Source organism: Vulpes vulpes, chromosome 13 (assembly GCF_048418805.1).
Source record: "Vulpes vulpes isolate BD-2025 chromosome 13, VulVul3, whole genome shotgun sequence".
Classification (NCBI taxonomy): domain Eukaryota; kingdom Metazoa; phylum Chordata; class Mammalia; order Carnivora; family Canidae; genus Vulpes; species Vulpes vulpes.
The window spans coordinates 102,904,546-102,926,071 of record NC_132792.1 but is presented as its reverse complement, the minus strand read 5'-3'; the positions used below and the strand labels follow the sequence as shown (position 1 = coordinate 102,926,071).

The window sequence follows — 21,526 nt, the reverse complement described above, 5'->3', positions numbered from 1 at the left end:
ATATATATAGAATGGCTGTAATTCAGATGACTAGGTCTCCTCCACATTCAGTTTCGTGCCCTGCTCATTTTGAATTCTGTAACGGTAAATCCTTCACCATTACACTCTCAAGAACTTCTATTAAATACAGTAAACTAAAAATAAATAAATAAATAAATAAACACAATAAACTGTGGTCTAGTTTAATGCAAGTTTGTCAGTTAAGTTCGTAATGGAATACACACATTATCTTTCTTATTTTGGGGTGTGTGTATGTGTGTGTGGTGACTGTCACCTCAATCCCAGATTTGGACAATTGCTGTCATATTTGGAGGGGATGGAAGTGGTAATACTCATTTTCTTGAGGCTCCTATATTCTTTTAATTTCTTAATGTAACTCCTTTCTATTCCACAATTTTTTTCAAAATTGTATTGCATAATCAGAAAATTATATTGACACTAAGTCGAATCATGGAATGATTACTTTATTCATATTTCTATCATGAATTTTATTCTACATGTATTTACATGTTTTCTGGGTCACAAAGGCTAAAATGTCATCACCTCCTCAAAAGGTTTATTCTTTTGAGTAGCAGCCTTAATGGATTTCTATAAAAGTCAGGATTCAATGAAGGTCATAATTAGTACTTATTAAGCAGCCCAAAAGGTATATGACATTGTATTTAGCAACATTGTATTTAGTTGTTCTTACAACTCTGATATCTTACTTAAGGGTAACTTCTCCATATAAAAGTGTTTATTAACCACTTAACTACTTTTCTGCCTCGTTGCTAATAGGACTTGAAAATCTTGTTGCATAAACACTTGACAAAATAGCCTTATGAGTTGATTAACACTTGAAATAAAGATAAAATAGGTTTATAAAGTTAAATTCAACATATAGCATCGGCATGTGGTAGCTTTCCCCTATCTACTTTTTGAAGTGCAAAATAACGGGTTATCTCCTACATGTCTTCCAGGGTGAGTTATGAGAATTAAATGTTATCATGTTTGCCTCTAGACAAAATTTTAATTAGACACACAAGTAGGAGAAAACCACTTTTAATTGAAAAATAAAGCAATACATCTCAAATAAGACTCTGTTTAACAACATAAACTGTAATTTGCTGAGGGAAATAGCTTTCCTATAAGTGGTATTGTGAAATTTAGGTTATCAGAAATCAATAGTTTCCCTCCTTTATTCTGACTCAGCTATAAGCATATTAAAAATAAGAATAAGTTCACTTTTCATGAATTTAAACTGTAAATCTGTAAAGCCTGTCCCTATTCCTAATCCACTGACAAAAGGTGAGATTTTAAACAAACATTTCCATACTGAGGAATTCCCAGATAATAGCAAATAGTCAATATTTTCCTTATGAAAACGTTTATAGGAAAGACACACAAGACTATTATTGATATTTAACTAATCCACAAACTTCAAAACACAATTTCATCAAGATGATCTCTACTACAATTTTGCTTTAAAGAAACTCTCAAATCTCAGAATGGTTTAAAACTTGATATACTCGAAGTATTCACTTTGAAAGAAAGTAGTAAAGTTATTGCTTTAAACTGGAAAAACCTATGGTCAAAAATCTTTTAAAAAAGAGTTCATTAAACAGCTATTCTTACAATTACACTCATGTAACTGCAGAGAAAATGTTCAAGCACATAGTAAACATCACTCTTTCGAATGACAGAACAAAGGCATATGTTCATCAAGATGTATGGCTTTTTTGGTGATTGTTATTTCTACCCATAGTTATTACTGTTTGACTGAAAAACATTTTTACAAAACTCCACTTCCAAAATTAACATTTTTATTAAATCAAGTTAAAAAAAATGTTCACTGTAGAAAAGTCAACAAGGGTTTTAACAAAACCAAAATATACCCTTTCGTACAATATATGTATATATTAGCAGCAAACTACTTTTGAGATTTTCTTTTATGTTCTTTTAGTTATTTTAAAGAAAGCGTAAACAATGAATATTAGTATGGAATGTCAGCTAATATACTCTTCCTCTTTTATTCTGTGATTTAAGCCTTCTAGTACAAGTTATTTTGTGATTTTCATTAATAAATACTAAGAACAAACCCAGTTTTGACTAAGGAGTAGTGAAAAAGAGTGGCTGATAGCACCCATTCTCATTACTTCATAGTCATGCATTACCTTTGAGAGTAACAAATGAGCACCATATAAACAAGGTAATTATGTGTGTGTGTAAATTCAACTTTTAAGGTGTAATAGTAGCCAACTAGACCACTTAGCATTTTATTATTACTTTCTAAAAATTTGGTGATATATAAAATTTTAATCAAATCAGATAAATACTTCAATTCCATATTGCTTGTCCATTTTTAAAATTTTAATAAAAATTCTGTATATAACCTGACAAATTGCATGCATACGTGTGTGTGTATAGACACATACAAAAGTGTATGCATATATACATATACATCTTTAGCTTTGGATGAATTTCTAAACTGAGATGAAGCCAAACCTCTCATTTAAATATACATGTAGACTATGATATCACCAACTGAAAGTTTCTAATAAAAGTTTCATCTTAGCTAAAGAGAAATACTGGCTATTGAAAATTCTGAGGCCAAAGAGCTATAATTCAGCTTAATATACTTTAGGCTTACAAATTAGCCAAACAGGATTTGAAATTACCAACCGCCCACTTAAGAAATAAATTTTTTCTTAGTATTTCCTTCTAAAGCAAAAAGGGAGTATCTTTACAATGAACTTTCATTTTTTAAAGTTATAATTATTAAAGAAATCTCACTAGTCTTCAAAAATACTAAACATTATATAAATACAATTTTCTTATAGTTGAATTCTTCAGCTAGAATCTGTATTAAAAAATTTCCTTTGGATTGTTTCATTTAGCACTTCAAGTCTCCATTCTGCAACTCTGATAACTGGCTCAGATTTGGTAGGTTTATATCAATCACATCTACTGTGTGTTACCTGTGTACAAGAACATCAATGGGAAGAACTGCACCAAATTTCAAAAGCAACATAAGGAAAAATTCAAGAATGTGTAATATAAAAAAGCTAAGTACAACAGGGAATCCCTTTTTTTCATTACATTAATGAAATATAATCCTTTCAGAATTTCAAAGATATGTCCTAACTTTCAATTTTTAACTTATCAATAAGATGAAGCTTTTAGACAGCCCATCTTTATTTTTTAATTAAAAACCTAAATCAATAGACTGAATTACTTTTATTAATATACACATCAAGTTACTGAAACGGTGACTTCATGTAGTTTTCCCCTTAAAGATGGCACTTGCAGGTACAAAGATGCAGAGATGTCTATAGCCTTCAGATGTTTACTTGAAAAGATTCTTCAACAGCAGTTTGATACTGGGTTTCCTCATCTAGCTGAAGATTCTAAAAACAACAACATTAACATGTCAATATGAAAAAAACATACTCAACTACTCAATACTTTGCCCAATACATTACACACACTTGAAATGGTTTATATTTACATTACAATATATACACTATCCTTTAAAATATGACTTAAATACTTGAACTTTAGTAATTAAGTTCAGTTGTAATTAATTAAGAATAATTTTTATCAATTATTCTCAAATGGGATCAGCAGAGAATGAAATTTGAGAGTTACAGTGCCTTATGATGAGGTTATTAATTAAAAGTATAGGTAAAGGTAACCCACAATTATAAATGATAATAAATTCTGTCATCGCTAGAAAAGAGTGCCAAGTGTCTAAAAACAAATTCATTTTATTTTTTTTTTAAGATTTTATTTATTTATTCATGAGAGACACAGAGAGAGAGAGAGAGAGAGAGACAGAGAGAGAGAGAGGCAGAGACACAGGGAGAAGCTTCCCTCTGGAGAAGCAGGCTCCACGCAGGGAGCCGTGATGATGCAGGACTCGATTCTGGGTCTCCAGGATCATGCCCTGGGCTGAAGGCGGCGCTAAGCTGCTGGGCCACCCAGGAATCCCAACAAATTCATTTTAAAGAAAATAAGCATTTACTGAATGAAGAGAACTGAATAGCAGCTTATTCATAACATGAAGCTAAAAACTACAGCTCATCAATCTTAGTTATACTCCCATTCTTCACTTAATTCTACTTGCTATCAGTTATGTCCTATGGGTTTGCTTTAAAATAGGCTTCCACTTGAGATTATTTAATCTTAAATAATTAAAATTACATACTCTTTTGTGGCATAATAGAACTGGACAATTAAGTCAAAAGTGGTTCATAAAATATATTTTTGTTTTTCCAAATCATAGTTCTCCACAGTAAACTTTCTTAAAGTGAGAATTTAAGAATCTACAAGTATTTCATAAAAATGCTAAAATTATAAAAGTACACTTGAATTTTACGTTTGAGTTGTTATTTTAAAACAGTATGACTAATAAACATGTAAATTCCACAAAATAGAAAAGCATTTATCAAGCCTGATATAATTTTAACAATGGAGAAAATTAGAAAAGAGAAAAATGTAAATTCTGTGCATGCCACTGTCAGAATTGCATATTGCCTGTGCTTACCTAAACTGGAAAACAAGTGTCAGCCATTCTTTGTCAGGATTAATACTGAATTGGTATGGTTTTAATTCATTCAAGTTGAATAAAATGTAATTTCAAAAAAAAAAAGTCATCTAATTTTTTTTAAAAAATCATGACACATTTGGGAGGTATAAAGTAACCCCATGTTTTGATTTAGGGATCTGTTTTTATATTATATAACTTCCCTCATGCCCTGTTAAAGCCATCATCTAAGACCAGACTCTACTCAACTTGGCTTTATTTAATAATTAAGTTTCCTCATTTTTAAAAAGAATGTGTCTCACATGTAGATATGAGAACTCTGTTATAATAAGCAACTTATACTACATGAGAAATACATTCTCCTTCATCTGTTGTACCAATTTTACTTCTATAAGCACTTGGTACAACTATCCCTTAAATCTAGACAGTTTTCATATAAATCATCATTTTGTCAATCTAGGGGTTTGCTCTTCTTATGTTAATTATCCCTCTAGTATAGGAGGTGAACAGTAAATTCAATTTTCACCACTTCTCACAAGCCAAATTATTATTATAAAAACACCTATATTATTGTAAAAACAACAGAACTTGCTCTATAACCATCCAGTATGATACAGCAACTTGTCTCAAAACTCAAGTCTAGATCGAAAAAGTTAATTTAACTTGAATATTTATAGGGTACTTTCTTAAGCTTAAAGAATTTCACTTACCACAAATTCTCCATAATCAAACTGATGTCTTTGATTTAGATGACTAACGAAATTTCTAGTAATCTGGCTAGGATCTCCCCAAGGAAGAGACACACAAATAGGACATGTCTATGAGAAACAGAATGTTTAAGTAAAAAATAATGAAAAATAATCAAACATACTAATTATTGAAAGTATTAAAACAACACAGGCTTATGTTACTGAAAATATTTACATGAAAACCATTTCTAAGATCCAAATTTCAGGATAAAATCATTTCCTAATCAAATTACCTCAGATAAATTATATTAACACAACACAATAAAAATACAGATCTTATATATTGTTACTTAAATTGCCAACTACACAACTGTTTGAACAGAAACATCACACCCAAGCTTAATAATACCAATCATAGCTATCATTAACCAGTATGTAATCTCATTTGAGCCACAAAACTATAATTATTAGCTTAATTTTATTTATAAATAAAATGAAAGTGAAGTAAACTTTAAATTATATCCTTAAGGTTTCAAATGAAGGACACACTAAAAAGTGAATGGATGGTACATTCAAATGAAATTAGAAGAAAATTTTGGGAACTTTTACAACTTTCTAGCCAAAGTTCATGCTGTGCTGAAAATCATGCAGAAACAAAAATTTGCCAATGTAATATAAAAGAAATGAAATATCTTAAACGTAAGATTTTTTTCCTGGAGACATCTTTGGCAATTGTATTTGTTTACTGAACAGTAACTGACCCTCCCCTAATGAGCAAAGTAGGTGGTGTGTTTCCCTTAGTGCTATGTAAGAGTTTAAGGCAGCCTCAATAGATACTGAAGCATATTCTTTCACAACTTTTTCTAGTATAAACAAATAAAACCACTTAGAAATACCTATAATCCTTTTTATTTATAAAATTTTCCTACTACTCATGTCTGAAGAAAATACTTATATATCAAAATGTACAGCTGAAAAAGAAATCTCTCTTCCAGCTCAGTTTCTCCTGTTCCATTCACAGTTGATATCACTTACCTGTGTGACTCATGTTCCAAAAGAGGGCTTGTAGGACCATTAACACAATGCTGGAATCCTGCATTCCACTCTGTCTCCCTCATTCATCAAAAAGATCTCACCCCTTTCTTACACAGCCTCAAAATGGCATCAAAAAGATATGTATGCATCAAAAAGTATGTTTCTTTTCCTTCCATGCTTTATGCATTCATATACTAGATTCTGCAAGGATACAATTAAAAATACCTGCTGACTTTATTCTTATTTGTAAGTGTATTTACCTGCAGCAGAGCCATCAGACCAGATCCAGTTGCCTGCATCCTATAGACTAAGAAATCAAGAAGCTCCAACAGAGTCTGGTTCTGCCACTCCTCAAATGAAAATCCCCAGTTCACCTTTCACGATTTTACTTTCCTCCAGGCTGTTCTCCTATATTACCCTTACAGTAAGCATCTCCCTTTTTATAAGTGAGTTACTGGAATTTTAAATATCTCATTCTGCTTCACAGGCATTAATGTTTCTGTTGACAAAAAACTATCTTTTTGTTGACAAAAATGATAATGCCCCATTGAAATTTAAATCAACTACTTTTCCTTGTACACATGAAGTGAAATAAATGCAACGACATATTTAAGCAGAAGACTGTCTTAAATATGGGTACTTACCACAGGAACTATTTGAAATAGGTGATTACTGTTACAGTGATCCAGTAAACGTTGTCTGGTAAAATTTGATTCTTGACACAAGGGACACTTAAAGGTAGGATGCCCAGAACTATAAAATAAATTTAAATGAAATGTACTTACTTTGAAATCAAAACATAAAAATGATGCTTTCCCATTCTTTGGACAATTATTGTCCTTTTTTTAAGTTATACTTATTAGATTATTCAAAGATTCCCTCATTTTGAAAAAACTATTTTCAGTAAATGATCTACAACAGATGTTTCCAAACAATCTCAATTTACAGTACCCTTAAAATATCTCAGTACATTTTTTTTATGGTGCCTTTGGCCTAAACAAAAACAAACCTAGCTGTTACATCCTAAAAAGTTAAGTTTAGTCATTCAGATAAGGCCAACAGATGTCACTGTAACTCCCTTGAAAGTTGTAAATATCCTGTGGTGTCACAGTTTAGAAAACCCATATCTAAGAACTCAAAACTTTTAAAAAGACTCCCATCAAACTCAGATCTTTAGTCTATCTCAGTGTCTAGGAATCTAACGTACAAAATTCATAGGAAAAGTGAAAAACAAAAGCATCAATCATCAGAATGATCAACATTTCAAAACATTTTGAGGATCATGCATCACTGAAGTTTAATACCTCAGAATTTCAGCAAAGGACAACTCTACCTAAATTATTCATGGAAGAAACCGGACCACAGTGAAAAAGGAGAGCTAGACTATTCTAATTTAACGTGATCTGTAAAAGCATCTGTGGCATTTATTTCTTAACTGCTAATCTAGCATTATGTCTGATGATTTCATTGAATAAAAAAATTTTATTTAAAAAAATCTATTATAAAGTGACAGATATTTACTAAAGTAGCAGAATTTTCAAAAGTTTACCTTGTATTCTCTTGATAAGTTTCTGTGTTATCAGATGTAGATGTTTCACTCCTATTACTAAGAAGCATAGAAGGGGAAAAGTTAATACCTCAAGTAATAAAGTACATTACAGACTCATTAAGTTGAATCACTAATGAAAATCACTAGTCTGATTTTGTTTTAAAAGCCTGAACTTCAGGATGCCTGGGTGGCTCAGTCAGTTAAGGGTCCAACTCTTGATTTTGGCTCAGGTCATCATCTCAGGTTTGTGAGATACGGACCCATGTAGGCTCCCATGCTGGGTGTGGACCCTGCTTGAGGTACTCTCTCCCTCTCCCTCCGCTCCTCCCCTGCACATACATGCCCTCTCTCTAAAAAAAAGAAAAAGGCAACTTCAAATAGTTCTAAACTATGAAATAATTGTGGCCTTAATTAGTTTTTAAATAAATTCTGGTTAGAAAATTGCTTATTAAATCCTTATTCACATCCTTTAAAATTAATTGATGTAGTTACAAATAGGTAGAGAATATAGAATTTTGCAGAATTATCTTAAATCCCTAGCATGGTATTTCCCCACGTTCTTCAGACTTTCAAAGAGACTCTTCTACCTAGCTTACTAGGTTTTTGAAGGGTGGGATAGAAGCAAGAATTTGTGAACTTTTTGACTTGTCACAGAATATGGTTTAAAGCTGCGGCCTCCAAAGTAGAGTAGGTCTAAGAAAACATTTAAATGTTCATTATGTTCATATTTCTCAAAAAGGAAATAGGCTTTCCAACATTTAATATACAGAACAATATGACATCCTCAATGGGACCCTATGCCAGAGCCATATGTTATATGCAGTCTCAGAGAAATTCAGAGGGAAGGGTGCATATATCCCAGATGGAGACTGTCACTTATGCCTTACAGAATTTCATCAAAGTGGTCAATTTTATAGAAATAAGATCTTTCAACAGCAGACACATTAACAGAAATTAGACAGGCAGTAGGCAAAAAACTATCATATAGGTATCTGTTCTTATATCTCAATGGCAGAGTTAAAAGAGTTTTTAAACCAAGAAAACTTATTCTTTTTTCTTTTATAAAAAAAACAAGCAGTACTATATCAGCTGCCTAATATATCCTTTTCTTTTTGAACTTTCTTTTTTTGATTTTTCATAGTAAAACTACATGCAACAAGGCTTTATTTGATGTAGGCACTCTCCCAATGACAGTCCCTTCTATGAAGATAACCATGTTATCTCCCCACATGCATCTATCCTACGCTGAGCCAGCAAGCAAGCCTCCTAGTTTTCGCTTCCAAAGAGGAGACTAGTAAACCACTATTTTCTGTATCTTTCCAGCAGATACTAATCTGCCTCTTCAGGTAAAGGTGGCATTTTAACAATGTGAAGAATAAACACCTTTTTAAAATAAACTCAAACAATGGAGACCTTTCCCTCTCCCTCTAGCTCCCCAACTCATACACCTGTGCAAGCACTCTCTAAAATAAGTAAATCTTAAAAAAAAAAAAAAAAATCTAGAAAGTATAGTCAACAATACTGGTTTTAGTAAAAGTATTTCTGCGACTTTAACAAAAATTTCTTATAACATTAGGTAAAGTAAAATTTTTAAAGTAATAATTTCATTTCATCTTTATCTCACTTAAATTTTACATGTATAATGTAGGTAAAGTACCAGTACTGTAAAACACATGAACAGTTTTTAATATTTCATTTTTTTAAGATTTATTTATTTTAGAGAAAGAGAGGGAGCAGAGGGAGAGACAGAGGGAGAGAAGCAGACTCCGTGCTGAGTGCAGAACCTGACGCAGGGCTCAATCTCACAACGCTGAGACCATGACCTAAGCCAAAACCAAGAGTCAGACGCTTAACCAACTGAGACACCTTGGTGCCCTACATACAGTTTTTAAATAAACATATGCATACTTGATTTTTTTTCACTGATGGGGTATACAATCACAAAAGTGATTTAAAACATTTTAAGGGCCGGCCAGGTAGCCCAGTGGTTTAGTGCCACCTTCAGCCCAGGGCCTGATCCTGGAGATCTGGGATCGAGTCCCACGTCAGGCTCCCTGCATGGAGCCTGCTTCTCCCTCTACCTGTGTTTCTGCCTCTCTCTCTCTCTCTCTCTCTCTCTCATGAATAAATAAAATTAAAAAAAATAAAAACATTTTCATATCAAATTTAATGCCCTTTTCAAATGCTTTCTCCCTTCCCTCTCTCATTACAAGTCCTCTATTTTCCAATAGAACTAATGATAATTCAATAGAACTGATGATAATTCATCATTCCGGCCCATTCTAATCATCCTATACCACATCTGGGCTACTGGTAGCCTACTCATTTATTCCAAAAAAGCATGAATGAGTTCAACAACTGACACCCTATTATCAATTAAAATTTTAAAAAGATAATTTCATTTGATGCAGAAAAAGCATTCAATAAAATTCAACCTCCTTAGTAATGGAAACAAAACCAAAAGCCCTGATCACAATGCTTTTAGAAATACAAATGCCTAGACTCTATCAGAATACCTGGGAATGGTGCCTAATATACATAATTTTTTAATTTCATAAAATATTCTGATTGGAACAGACTCATTTAATGGGGAAATCTTAAATTCAGAGTGATAACATCATTACACAGATAAAGAATGCCTATGTTAGAAAATTACAGTAAACATAATACTTAATAGTAAAATTTTAGATGCATTCTCACTTAAAATTAAAAACAAGAAAAAGGTGCTTGCTATATAATATTGAATAGAGATCCTAGTTAGGCAATAAATTGACATGAAGCACTAAGAGATAAAATTATATTAAAAAAAAACAAAATAATTTTCCATATAATAAATCTAAAAGAATCTACAGGTAAATTATTTGGTGCTATCAGAACTAGTAAGTCAACAGTTGCTAAATACAACCTTAATGTAAAAATCTGTACTATTCCTACTCACTAGTAATAACCACTTAGATTATGAAGCAGGAAAAAAGATCTATTTGTATAGCAACAAAAACTATAAAGTTTTACTAGGAAAAGATATAACAAAACATACATGCTCTAAATGGAATTCTTTTAGTACATTTTTTAAAAATGTTCTTTTAAAAAAGAGATGGGGCACCTTGGTGGCTCAATCAGTTAAGTCTCTGCCTTTGGCTCAGGTCATGATCCCAGGGTCCTGAAATGGAGCCCCATGGTGGGCTCTCCCCGCTCCCTCTGCCCCTCCCTACTTGTGCTCTCTCTCTCTCAAATGAATAAATGAAGTCTTTAGGGAAAAAAGGTAGAGACAGGCTGTATTTCTAGGAGGGAATAATCAGTATCATAGGATGTCAATTCCCTCCAAATACATGATGATTTCAATATTCAGCCTCTATAATGCTTCTGATCAAAATCTCTTCAGAGATTTTCAGGAGACTCAAAAGTCTGATCCTAAAATTCATATGAAATTATCAAAGGGCCAAGAACAGCAGAGACAAGTTTATAAGTAAACCAAGAAAGGAAACTTTTCTTACCCGACATTAAGACTTATTGTTAAAGCCATGGTAATTAAGATAGCCTGATATCAGAGAAATAAACAAGTGAACCAACAGAACAGAATAAAGAGATGTATAGGACTGAAATGGCATTGTAAATCCGTGAGAAAAAACTGACCCAACAAATAGTACTGGGACAAATGACTAATGACATGGGTAAAATTTTTCCTACCACACATTACACATCCAAAATAAATGTGAAAAGCAAAGATTTAAAACGTTAAAGAAGAAACCTTGATATAGGAAAAAATTTCTCAAGCATGACACAAAAAGCAAAAATCATAAATAATTATACACACACACACACACACACACACACACACATACTTTTGTACATCAAAAGACACCACAACAAAACTAGCCAAAAACTGAGCAAAGACATTTGTCATCAGGAAACAAAAGCCAGAATAGACAAGTAGGACTACCTTAATTAAAAAGCTTCTGCATAGCTAAGGAAACAATCAATAGAGTGAAAAGATGACCTATGGAATGGAAGAAAATATTTGTAAACTATGTCTCCGATAAAGGGTTAATCTCCAAAATATCTAAGGAACTCCTACAACTTAACAGCAAAGAAACTACCAACCCAATTATAAAATAGGCTAAAAGCCTGAATAAATAATTCTCAGATGATATACAAATGGCCAACAGATATATGGAAAGATGCTCAAGGTCATTAAACAATTGAGAAATGCAAATCAAAACCACGAGTTATATTCACCTCATACCTGTTATGATAGCTACTATCAAAAGAACATAAAACAAGTGTGAGTGAGGGTATGGAGAAATTAAAACCTTTGTACACTGTGGTGGAAATGCAAAAATGGTGCAGCCAACTGTGGAAAACAGTAGGGAGGGTCCCCCTCCCCCCCCAAAAAACCAAAACTATCATATGATCCAGCAATATTACCTGTGGGTATTTATCCAAAACAACTGAAATCAGGATTGTGAAGAAATATTAGCATTCCCATGTTCACTGTGGTGCTATTCATAAAAGAGGCAGAAACAATCTTGTGAATGCATAAATATACAAAGATATGAATGGATAAAGAAAATGTGGTATATATTTACCATTCAGCCTTAAAAGGAAATCTTACAAATGAATGAATCCTGCAAATGACAACATGAATGAACCTTGAGAATGTTCTAAGTTAAATAAGCCAGTCACAGCACAAATATTGCATGATTTCACTTATATGAAGTATGCAAAATAGTCAAACTCAGAGAGAAGCAAAGAATAGAATGGTAGCTGCCAGAGCCTAGGAGAGGGTGAAATGGGGAGTTACTAATCAACATGTATAAAATATCACTTATGCAAGGTAGGTTCTAGAGATTTGCTGTACAACACTGTGCCTATACTATAAGTAAGAATACTATATGACACACTTAAAAATCTATTAAATAAGTTAGCTAGCCAGCTCATGTTAAGTACCCTTCCCAAAATTAAAAAAAAAAAAAAAAGAAAGAAAGAAAAGAAGCCTTTGGCTGGCTCAGTTCGAAGAGTGCAATTCTTGATCTCTGGGTTGTGAGTTTCAGTCCCAGGTTGTGCGTAAAGATTACTTAAATAAATAAAACTTAAAAAAAAAAAAAAAGGGAAGAGGGGGGCCTGGGTGGCTCAGTAGTTAAGCATCTATCTGTCTTTGGCTTAGGTTGTGATCCTGGGGTCCTGGGATCAAGTCCCACATCAGGCTCCTTGCAGGGGAGCCTGCTTCTCACTCTATGTTTCTGCCTCTCTCTGTCTCTTATGAATAAATAAAATCTTTAAAAAAAGAAAGAAAAAAGAATTAAAATTATGTAGGACTATGCCAAATAAACACTATAAATTGCAATAGTTCTTAAAGCAAAGCTTTCAAACTACTAAAGTATTTCTGGTTTTTTAAAAATATGTAAAAATATGAAGACAAATCTCAAAGTCTGGTTTTTTTTCAAAGTCTATGTTTATGTGTTTTACAAAATGGCCAAAAACATACATTTAATTCTGAATTTTATATATATATATATACAGACACAAGCACACCACACACACACACACACACACACACACACACACACACACAAATACATGGAATAAAGGATTAGCATCCACAATATATAATGAATGCTTATAAATAAGAAAAATTTTATCTAATACTTGTACCAGATTCCTTAACAGTTATTTAGCAGGGCATCTAGGTGGCTCAACTGGTTAAGCATCTGACTCTTGATTTCAGCTCAGGTCATGATCTCAGGGTCATGAGATCAGGCCCCACATGGGCTCCTCACTGGATGTGGATATGGAGCCTGCTTAAGATTCTCTCTCTCCCTCTCTCACTCTGTACCCCCCACGCCCATGCCCTGTACCTGCGTGCTCTCTCTTGCACTTGATCAAAAAAAAAAAAAAAGGTTTTTTAGCCACTTAAAATGTTCAACATCTTGGAGAGAAATTTGTTAGGAACAACATAAGACTGCTTGCAACTTTCATTCTCTTAGTCTTTGTGAAGAGCTGTATTTGGACTAAACTATGTAAACCTACTGATACCTACTTATTAATGTTTACAAAGAGTCAAAATTAGTAGGAAAAGCCTACAAACAGACCAATTTCCAAGGAAGATAAATAAAATATATCTGGTATCTTAATGATTATATGCATCTTCCCTCCCTCTCCTCCTCTTCCTCACTTCTATAGAGGCTAAAGAAAACAGAAAGCATAGTCTTATAGATTAAAACCAGAATTTTATTGTTATGAACTAGAAATGGCCTTAAACAACTAGCCCTGCTATATAATTATGACAAACTACCCCTTACTAATGCAATAATTTTGTTAAATATCCTCTAACATTTATTACTTTATAGTAAACAGTTCTACCTTGAATGATTTGACTGAAACTAGTGAGCTAGTTTATCCTGGACTGCTCAATTGGTAGTTAAACTGTTTATATATACAGAAAAGGGGACTGCATCTGTTTTACTCATCCCTATATTCTAGAACATGTAGAGTGTGCCCAGTATTTAAAAGTACGATAAATCTACGTTGAATTAATCAAATGATCTAATGGATTTATTTTGAAATATTTTTTACTGCTGAGATAGGTACATGTAAATACCACTTTAAGAATTTCTACAGCCATGGAGTTCAGAGTTTAAATCATCCATTTGTACATATGAGGGAATACTATAAACTATATTCTGAGAAAACACATGCTCTACTCTTAGGTAGTCTTTTGACTTTGCCACAGAGATGTCTTTATTAAAGCAATGAATATTCATAAAATGCCACTAAATCCTGCTCAGCTATTAATTATATGGCCCTGTTCTTAATCAGCAATATAAAATGTATCTGTTCTCTAGTTACTTGACAAAGAGTAAGACCTTAAATTTTCCAAACTGAGCTGTTTATCAAAAGCTTAGCTTCTGGCAATAATCTTCAAGGAAAACTACATGAATATACAGATTCTCTCCATCCTACCACCACACCTAGATTAAGCCAGAAATATCAGAGAAAAGTCTCTAGAAGAAAAGTTTTTATCATATGCTACAGTGAAGGAGGCCTTTAAATTACAGCCCTATGTACCTCATTTTGTATTTACCACAGGAAAGATGACGTTTAACTGCATGGTTTCTCCTTTTCAGGATGCTATGGGCAAAATCATTTCAGTATCATTTCTTTTAGTATCAGGAATACCTATGTTTCTCATTAGAAACTATTTTGTTTACAATATCACAGACTGTTAATAACTTAATGGATGTTTTATTCTTTGTACTAGCTACTTGGAAGCTGTGAAACATAGTTTATAAGATATTACAATATATTTGGCTACTAACTGAAATCCTTATATATTTGGTATCTTTTGCCTCCCCCGATCTTCTCTCCTCCATTTTTCACCATGCTTTGTGTACTGACAGACTAACCTGCATCAACAGGCTCCCCTCTCTGCTTCCCAGTTGGGTTCAGCCCAGCTGGCAATTGGAAGGGTAAAACAAGAGGAGAGTTAGGATATTTATTTCCCAGACTCCTTCCCAGCAAAAGTGCCTTAGCTGGCTGCATACCTCCCAACTGCTCTCTTTATACAGCTTACTTTCTTCCAAGAAAGTATCTACTTCTTCCCCTCCCCTGCTTTCAGCAGACCGAGTACATCACTCACTACTTGTGATTTCTAGCTGCTCACATAGTATATCCAACACTCTACTCTTTGAAAATAGTCCCTTTAAAGGCTAAATTCTCCTCAAACTACTTAATTTGAGCATACTATCTCTTTCCTCCCAAGACCTTTACTATATATTCTGGCTTCACGTCTTCTATTTCCTACCATTAAAAAAACAAAAACAAAAGCAAAAACAGACAAACAAAAAAAACCCTTATTTTCCTTCCTTCACCAATTTCCTTACTAATTATTCATAAATAAACCCAATTTTTCCATTACAATTAGAATTTTGTATAGGATTTAAAATTAAGACCAAGAAGCCCTTTCTAGATTTCTAGATTTTAAAAAGACAGACAGTAAACAAATAAATATAATAAAGTGATAGAGGGTCTAGTTGGAGAATAAAGAACAGTTCTACCAAAAGGAAGAAATTCTAGAGGTCAGGAAAGATTTTACTGAGTAATACTTGGTCTAAATCTTCAAGAGAAGGAAAAGTCCACCAACTGGCTAAGTATGGGTTGGGTGGTGGGAAAAGGTACTACTACCGGTAAAAGTATGGAGGTGAGGGAATGATGAAGGTGATAATTAAAAACTAACATTTCCAAGCAAGGGACTCTTCAATATGCTTTATCTTTATTAACCTATTTATTGTCTCCCAACCCAATGAGGTACTAATAGTATCACTACTATCCTCCTTTTTAATTTCTTTTTTTTATTATTATTTTTATTTATGATAGTCACAGAGAGAGAGAGAGAGGCAGAGACACAGGCAGAGGGAGAAGCAGGCTCCATGCACCGGGAGCCCGATGTGGGATTCGATCCTGGGTCTCCAGGATCGCACCCTGGGCCAAAGGCAGGCGCCAAACCGCTGCGCCACCCAGGGATCCCCTATCCTCCTTTTTAAAACAGATTAAAAAAAAAAAAAACGAGGTGTTGTTTCTTGTCAAAATCATACAATTAGTAAGTGACAGAGCCTGGGACCCAGGCAGTCTGACTCCAAGAGTTCATTTTTTAAAAATCACTAACTTATACTGCTTCTCAAGGAAATAGTACAAATAATTCAATATGGTTTAGGCATATGATGCAATCAATGATGGTTAGCCAAGAAAAAGAAAGACTAAAAAAGGCATGGGAAAGTGCCAGATCAGAAAGCACCTTAGAATAGAGAATTTTGTTGGATAAAACAGTTGCTGGATTTTAGATCATGGAATCTCTTAAGAATCTCAGCATTCTTTCCCCAGAAAAATTTGGCAGTTCAGGTAGTTCACAGAGTCTTTACTGGCCCATGGAGTCCAGGATAAGAAACACTGGTATGGGGCGATGTTAATTCACTGACAAAGTACAAGGAGAAAGGAATAAGGACAGGATGAAAGAGATCAGAATAGCACTTGTGAAATATCACTTTGGCAACAGTGAACAGGACGGGTTAGAGGAGGACCACCAACAAAAAGACTATTGTAATAGTTCGAGTGAGAGATGATGAAGGCTAGAACTAGAGAAGTGACAACAGTATTAGAAGAAAAGCATAGATGAGGAATACTGCTATCAGAAATCAAACTGGATCTGAGAAGTAAGAGAGAAGGCAGCAAGACTCCTGAGAAGAAACTCCAGTCCTTTAACAAGCAGTGATTGCACAAATCATACATACACCAGGAACTTTGCTAAGAACCAGAGGTACAATGTTAAACAAGACAAACACCACCTAACACTTAAGAATAATCTACGAGGCCAATAACAAATTGCTGAGTAATTTCAGTACAGTAGAAGCATAATAATAAAGCACAGGGATGAAGAAATCTGAGGAGATTTTTTTTTTAATTACAAAATAGGAGTGACCCATTTCATCCAATGACACTAAGTCAAGTAAAATGAGAATCTAAAAGAATTTTGCAGACTAGGCAATCAGAAAATTACTCAAGACTAGAACAGTTTCAAATGAGGAATAGAGTATGAACCTACAGTATGAGTGCCTAAAAGTGGCTCATTACTGAAAATTAGCAGCACATGAAATGCCACTGAAACAAAATCTTAAAAGACTCTGCTTAACACACTCTCTCCTGAAAGCCTTTCTATAATACTGCCAATACTGCCTTTCCTTACACAAATATGTGTGTGCTTGCTATTGTTTAAAATCTAAGCACTTTATCATCTAGGATACATGCATAGGTGGTAATATTACAAAGAAAAGTAAGGGAATGGATAACCTAAAAGAGAAGAGTGGTTACCTCTGGGAGTATGTGGTTCAAAAGGACATGGGCTCACAAGGAGATTCTAATACACTGAAGAATGTCCTATTTCTCAATCTGGTTTATAGTGGGTAACTGGATACTCGTTTTATCACTACTTAAAAAAATCATACATGTGTATTTTGGTCATTACTCTGTGTAAAGTATACATTCCATAAAAATGTTTAATATACAAACATCAGAGACAATAAAATATATCAAACCAAAATCTAGCTTAAAAAAAGGGGAACTAAAATAGAACTAAGAATTTAATATACTAAGTCTCATTTTTATATGACATTTTATTATGAGAATTAAAATTTCAAACAACTCTTTCTCAGATAGCAAATAAAGATTTTAGTTGAAAGGGATTTTCTTTAGTTTTCAAGTTAATTTCAGTTGCAAAAGAAAACAGCCTTCAACTCTCACATTTTTTTTATTCAAAATGTAGTTTTTTTTTTAGAATTATTTTCAAATAACATAAGCTTAAGTATATCATGAAGATACTCTCCCAGATGCAATCTTATAGGAGTTAAACAAACCTGAAGACAAATCTTACAGATCTGTTACTTGGCAATTTACTTTAAACACACATAGATACTCAAAATAAAAAACACCTTATTATATAATTCCCCAAACAATTCCATTTCAACTATAAAAATTCTCTTTTTAAGAATAAATATTGCTTACCTGTTCCCTACTGAATCTTGAGAGATCTGAAAGTTTGGAATGATAGAGGAAACACCATATTCATCTTGATACTTCTTACAAGATTTGTAATGATGTCTCATGCGATAGAATTTAATCTGTAAATTATTGATCAAAATATAATGTGATTTTTAATTTCAAATAGAATTCATAAGATTTGAGATATTGCCAACAGGAGAAAAACAAGATAAACGTAACTAAATATTCCATTTAAACAAGAGTTTTTTCATGTAAATGATTTAATTCTTAAGTGGAAGTTGAAAATAAGTATTAAGTATTTGTCCTTTAGATACAGATATAAACTCACTGCAAAAAATATTAACAAATAAATTTACATTTGAAACTACACTACTGATAATAGACTTAAAATAAGCGGTAATAGATTGCCTTATGTTATTGGGCATTTCTTTATTCTTTATTGCGTCCAGGTAGAGTTAGAAAGTGCTTTAAAAAAAATTAGGTTCCCAGGTTAACATCTGGAACATTTTTCAGTTTCTCACTGAGGAGCAGGGCCTGAATCTCTCAAGTGTATTTTCCAGTTTCACTTCATTGCCCTCTCAGTTAACACTTCCCACTTCCTTCAAAGAGATGGAAAAGCAGATCTGACTTGTGTGAATGCATGAAATAGCAACTGGTTTTGCTCACTGACTTTATTAGCTGTTTGAAAAAGTGGCTGCAATAAATCCATAAACATATGGATATACTCAAAGCCTAATCACCCCTCACTATTTCACTCCCTCTTCAACTGATAGAATAAAATCCAGACTGGAGAGTTAATGCCAGTTATTTGCCAACACCTGGTTTTCTTACCCGTTCCTTAAAAATTAGCCTTCTGCAAAATATTTTGTGATTTCTTAAACACATGAATACAAGGTAAAGCAGGCAGCTAAAGAGTTCTTTGACTACATAAATCCATTTGGCCCATTTCTATATACACAATTACAATAATGATGCTGCTACCATCACAATTTGTACCAGAATAAGGCTTAAATGAGTTAAATGCCAGTTTGCTCAATTAATAGGTAATCTGTGAACAATTACTTTGAGAAAAATGCCCTGTTAAAAATTATGACAAATTCACAGGTTGTATCTTTCAGTCTCTGTTCTCAACAAGTTTATAATCTATTAAGATCTACCATCAGTTTGTTTGGCCTTTCTACCCAATTTAATTTCTTTCTCTTCAAACCAGCACCTACCAAGAAAATTCCAACAGGAATTTGACTTTCAAAGCAGAACAGAACCTTCATTTTCAAAGAAGAGCTATGTCAAATTTACTCTACCTGTTTTGCACAGCATCTGCAGCTACCAGAAAACTTCCTCATGATATTTTCAAGGTCTAAGGCCCGTTCAGGACATGCTCTCTCTCTTCTAGTCACATTTCCACGACAGAGAGGACAATGTATTCCGCTTTCTCTCATTGCAGTCAGGAAACATTTTCTACAGAAACTAAACCAAACATTGTGACATGTCAACTACAAAAAAAAAAAGACTCTTTTCATTTCTATGATTAAACACAATCATGTGGTTATGGATATGTATTCATATTAAATGAGTTAGGCTATTCAAATGTACTCACAGAATTTTAAAAATTGTACACATATTTCTCAGAGTCTAAGGCTAATAATTAAACTAAATGGGAATATAAAAGATATTGCACTCAATTATGCTTTAAACTTTTTAACATAATATATGAAAAATAAGTATTAACACTATATAACATTATCAGAGGAAGGATAGTACAAAGCAATGACTGATTGGCTTCTCCTGTATCATTTAGTAACTGTTACCTTATGCAACACATTCAGTGATACTAGATCTCCATTTCCTCCCCTTATAAAATGAAAGAATAGACCACATCAGCTTTTGTCTCAACCTGATATACTTCAAGATATTCCACAAGATATTAATAGGTCTACCACCAAATAGTGCATAAATTGATTTGGGAAATTCTAGGATAACATTCAAGTTTCTCTGCTAGGAAAAATGTTAAGTATTACTCAAACTTATATTGCCAGGAAATATGAAAATTTCCCACAACAATGTGCAATGGAACACAATTTGAGAAATAAAGACCCTTCCAGCTCTAAACATCTCTAAACGTTCTAATTAGAACCAAACTCACTAAAAATCTTTATTTCTTCTCTCCTAACACAAATAACAAACTTGATCATTTAGCTTTAAAAAAAAAAAATACATAGGGGATCCCTGGGTGGCTCAGCGGTTTGGTGCCTGCCTTTGGCCCAGGGCGCGATCCTGGAGTCCCGGGGCTGATTCCCACATCAGGCTCCCTGCATGGGGCCTGCTTCTCCCTCTGCCTGTGTCTCTGCCTCTCTCTCTCTCTCTCTCTGTGACTATCATAAATAAATAAAAATTTAAAAAAAAGATTTAAAAAAAAATAATAACCAGTGTTAGAAGAGACATAAAAGAAAGGAGTAATCTATATTTCTGGGTAACAATTTGTCAGTACTTATCAAAGTCTTTAAAGAGGGCATCCTAAAAGTCTTAGTGCCATTCTGAGCTTTAATAATTTCAGAAAATATGAAAACTAGAAAGCTACAAAATCACCATTTGTAAGTTCAACTGTTAAAAGCTGAAATTGAATTGTCTATATATTTTGTAGATTTTGAATAATAAATTTTTAACTTAAATTCTTTGTTTCAGTCACTGTTTGCATTCTGTAATCAAAGGGACTGTCAAAGAGGGGGAAAAAAAGAAGGGAGGATGAGTCAGAAAAAAAAGGAAGACTAACCGGAGCAATGGTCTAGACCATGGAAAAGTCTACATTAAGGCAGGGGTAGGAGAAACAGAGGATCTCTACTTCAGAAACACAGTTCTCAGTTTCTGATTGTGTATATAGGGAGCTTCCTATGTTAACAAATAAAATCAACAGAATTGTTTGACAATTATTTGTGGGAGGATGAGAAAGATAAGCATTTCTAACCTAGAAGAGTAAGTAAAAGGCAATTGTATTAACCAAATTAAGAAATATTGGAAGAGCTGGTTTGACAGAGGAAAGATAGATGCAAGTTCAAAGTACCTACAAAAACCTCAATGCATGATATTCAGTTAACAACTAGAAATATGGATCTGGGAGTTACGGAGAAAAATATGGAGGGCTGATAAAGTGCAAAGAGCACTAAAGAATCTAGAGAAATATAA

The 21,526-nt window shown here is 33.3% G+C and overlaps 1 protein-coding gene across 2 annotated transcripts in view; it reads right to left on the bottom strand.

Annotated features, from left to right (window-relative positions):
• Positions 1 to 1,025: 1,025 nt before the first annotated feature.
• RNF138 (ring finger protein 138) overlaps positions 1,026 to 21,526 on the bottom strand; it is a 31,441-nt gene continuing 10,940 nt past the window's right edge. Inside the window, exons 2-7 of one of the 2 annotated variants that reach the window (XM_025996928.2) lie at positions 19,648 to 19,813; positions 18,350 to 18,465; positions 7,799 to 7,855; positions 6,894 to 7,002; positions 5,236 to 5,343; positions 1,026 to 3,386 (exon numbers count right to left, since the gene is read on the bottom strand). In XM_025996928.2, the coding sequence (XP_025852713.1) occupies positions 3,318 to 3,386; positions 5,236 to 5,343; positions 6,894 to 7,002; positions 7,799 to 7,855; positions 18,350 to 18,465; positions 19,648 to 19,813 (625 nt within the window). In that variant the 3' untranslated portion in view covers positions 1,026 to 3,317. The remainder of the gene's footprint in view (positions 3,387 to 5,235; positions 5,344 to 6,893; positions 7,003 to 7,798; positions 7,856 to 18,349; positions 18,466 to 19,647; positions 19,814 to 21,526) is intronic. The other variant, XM_025996929.2, reaches the window with a different exon arrangement.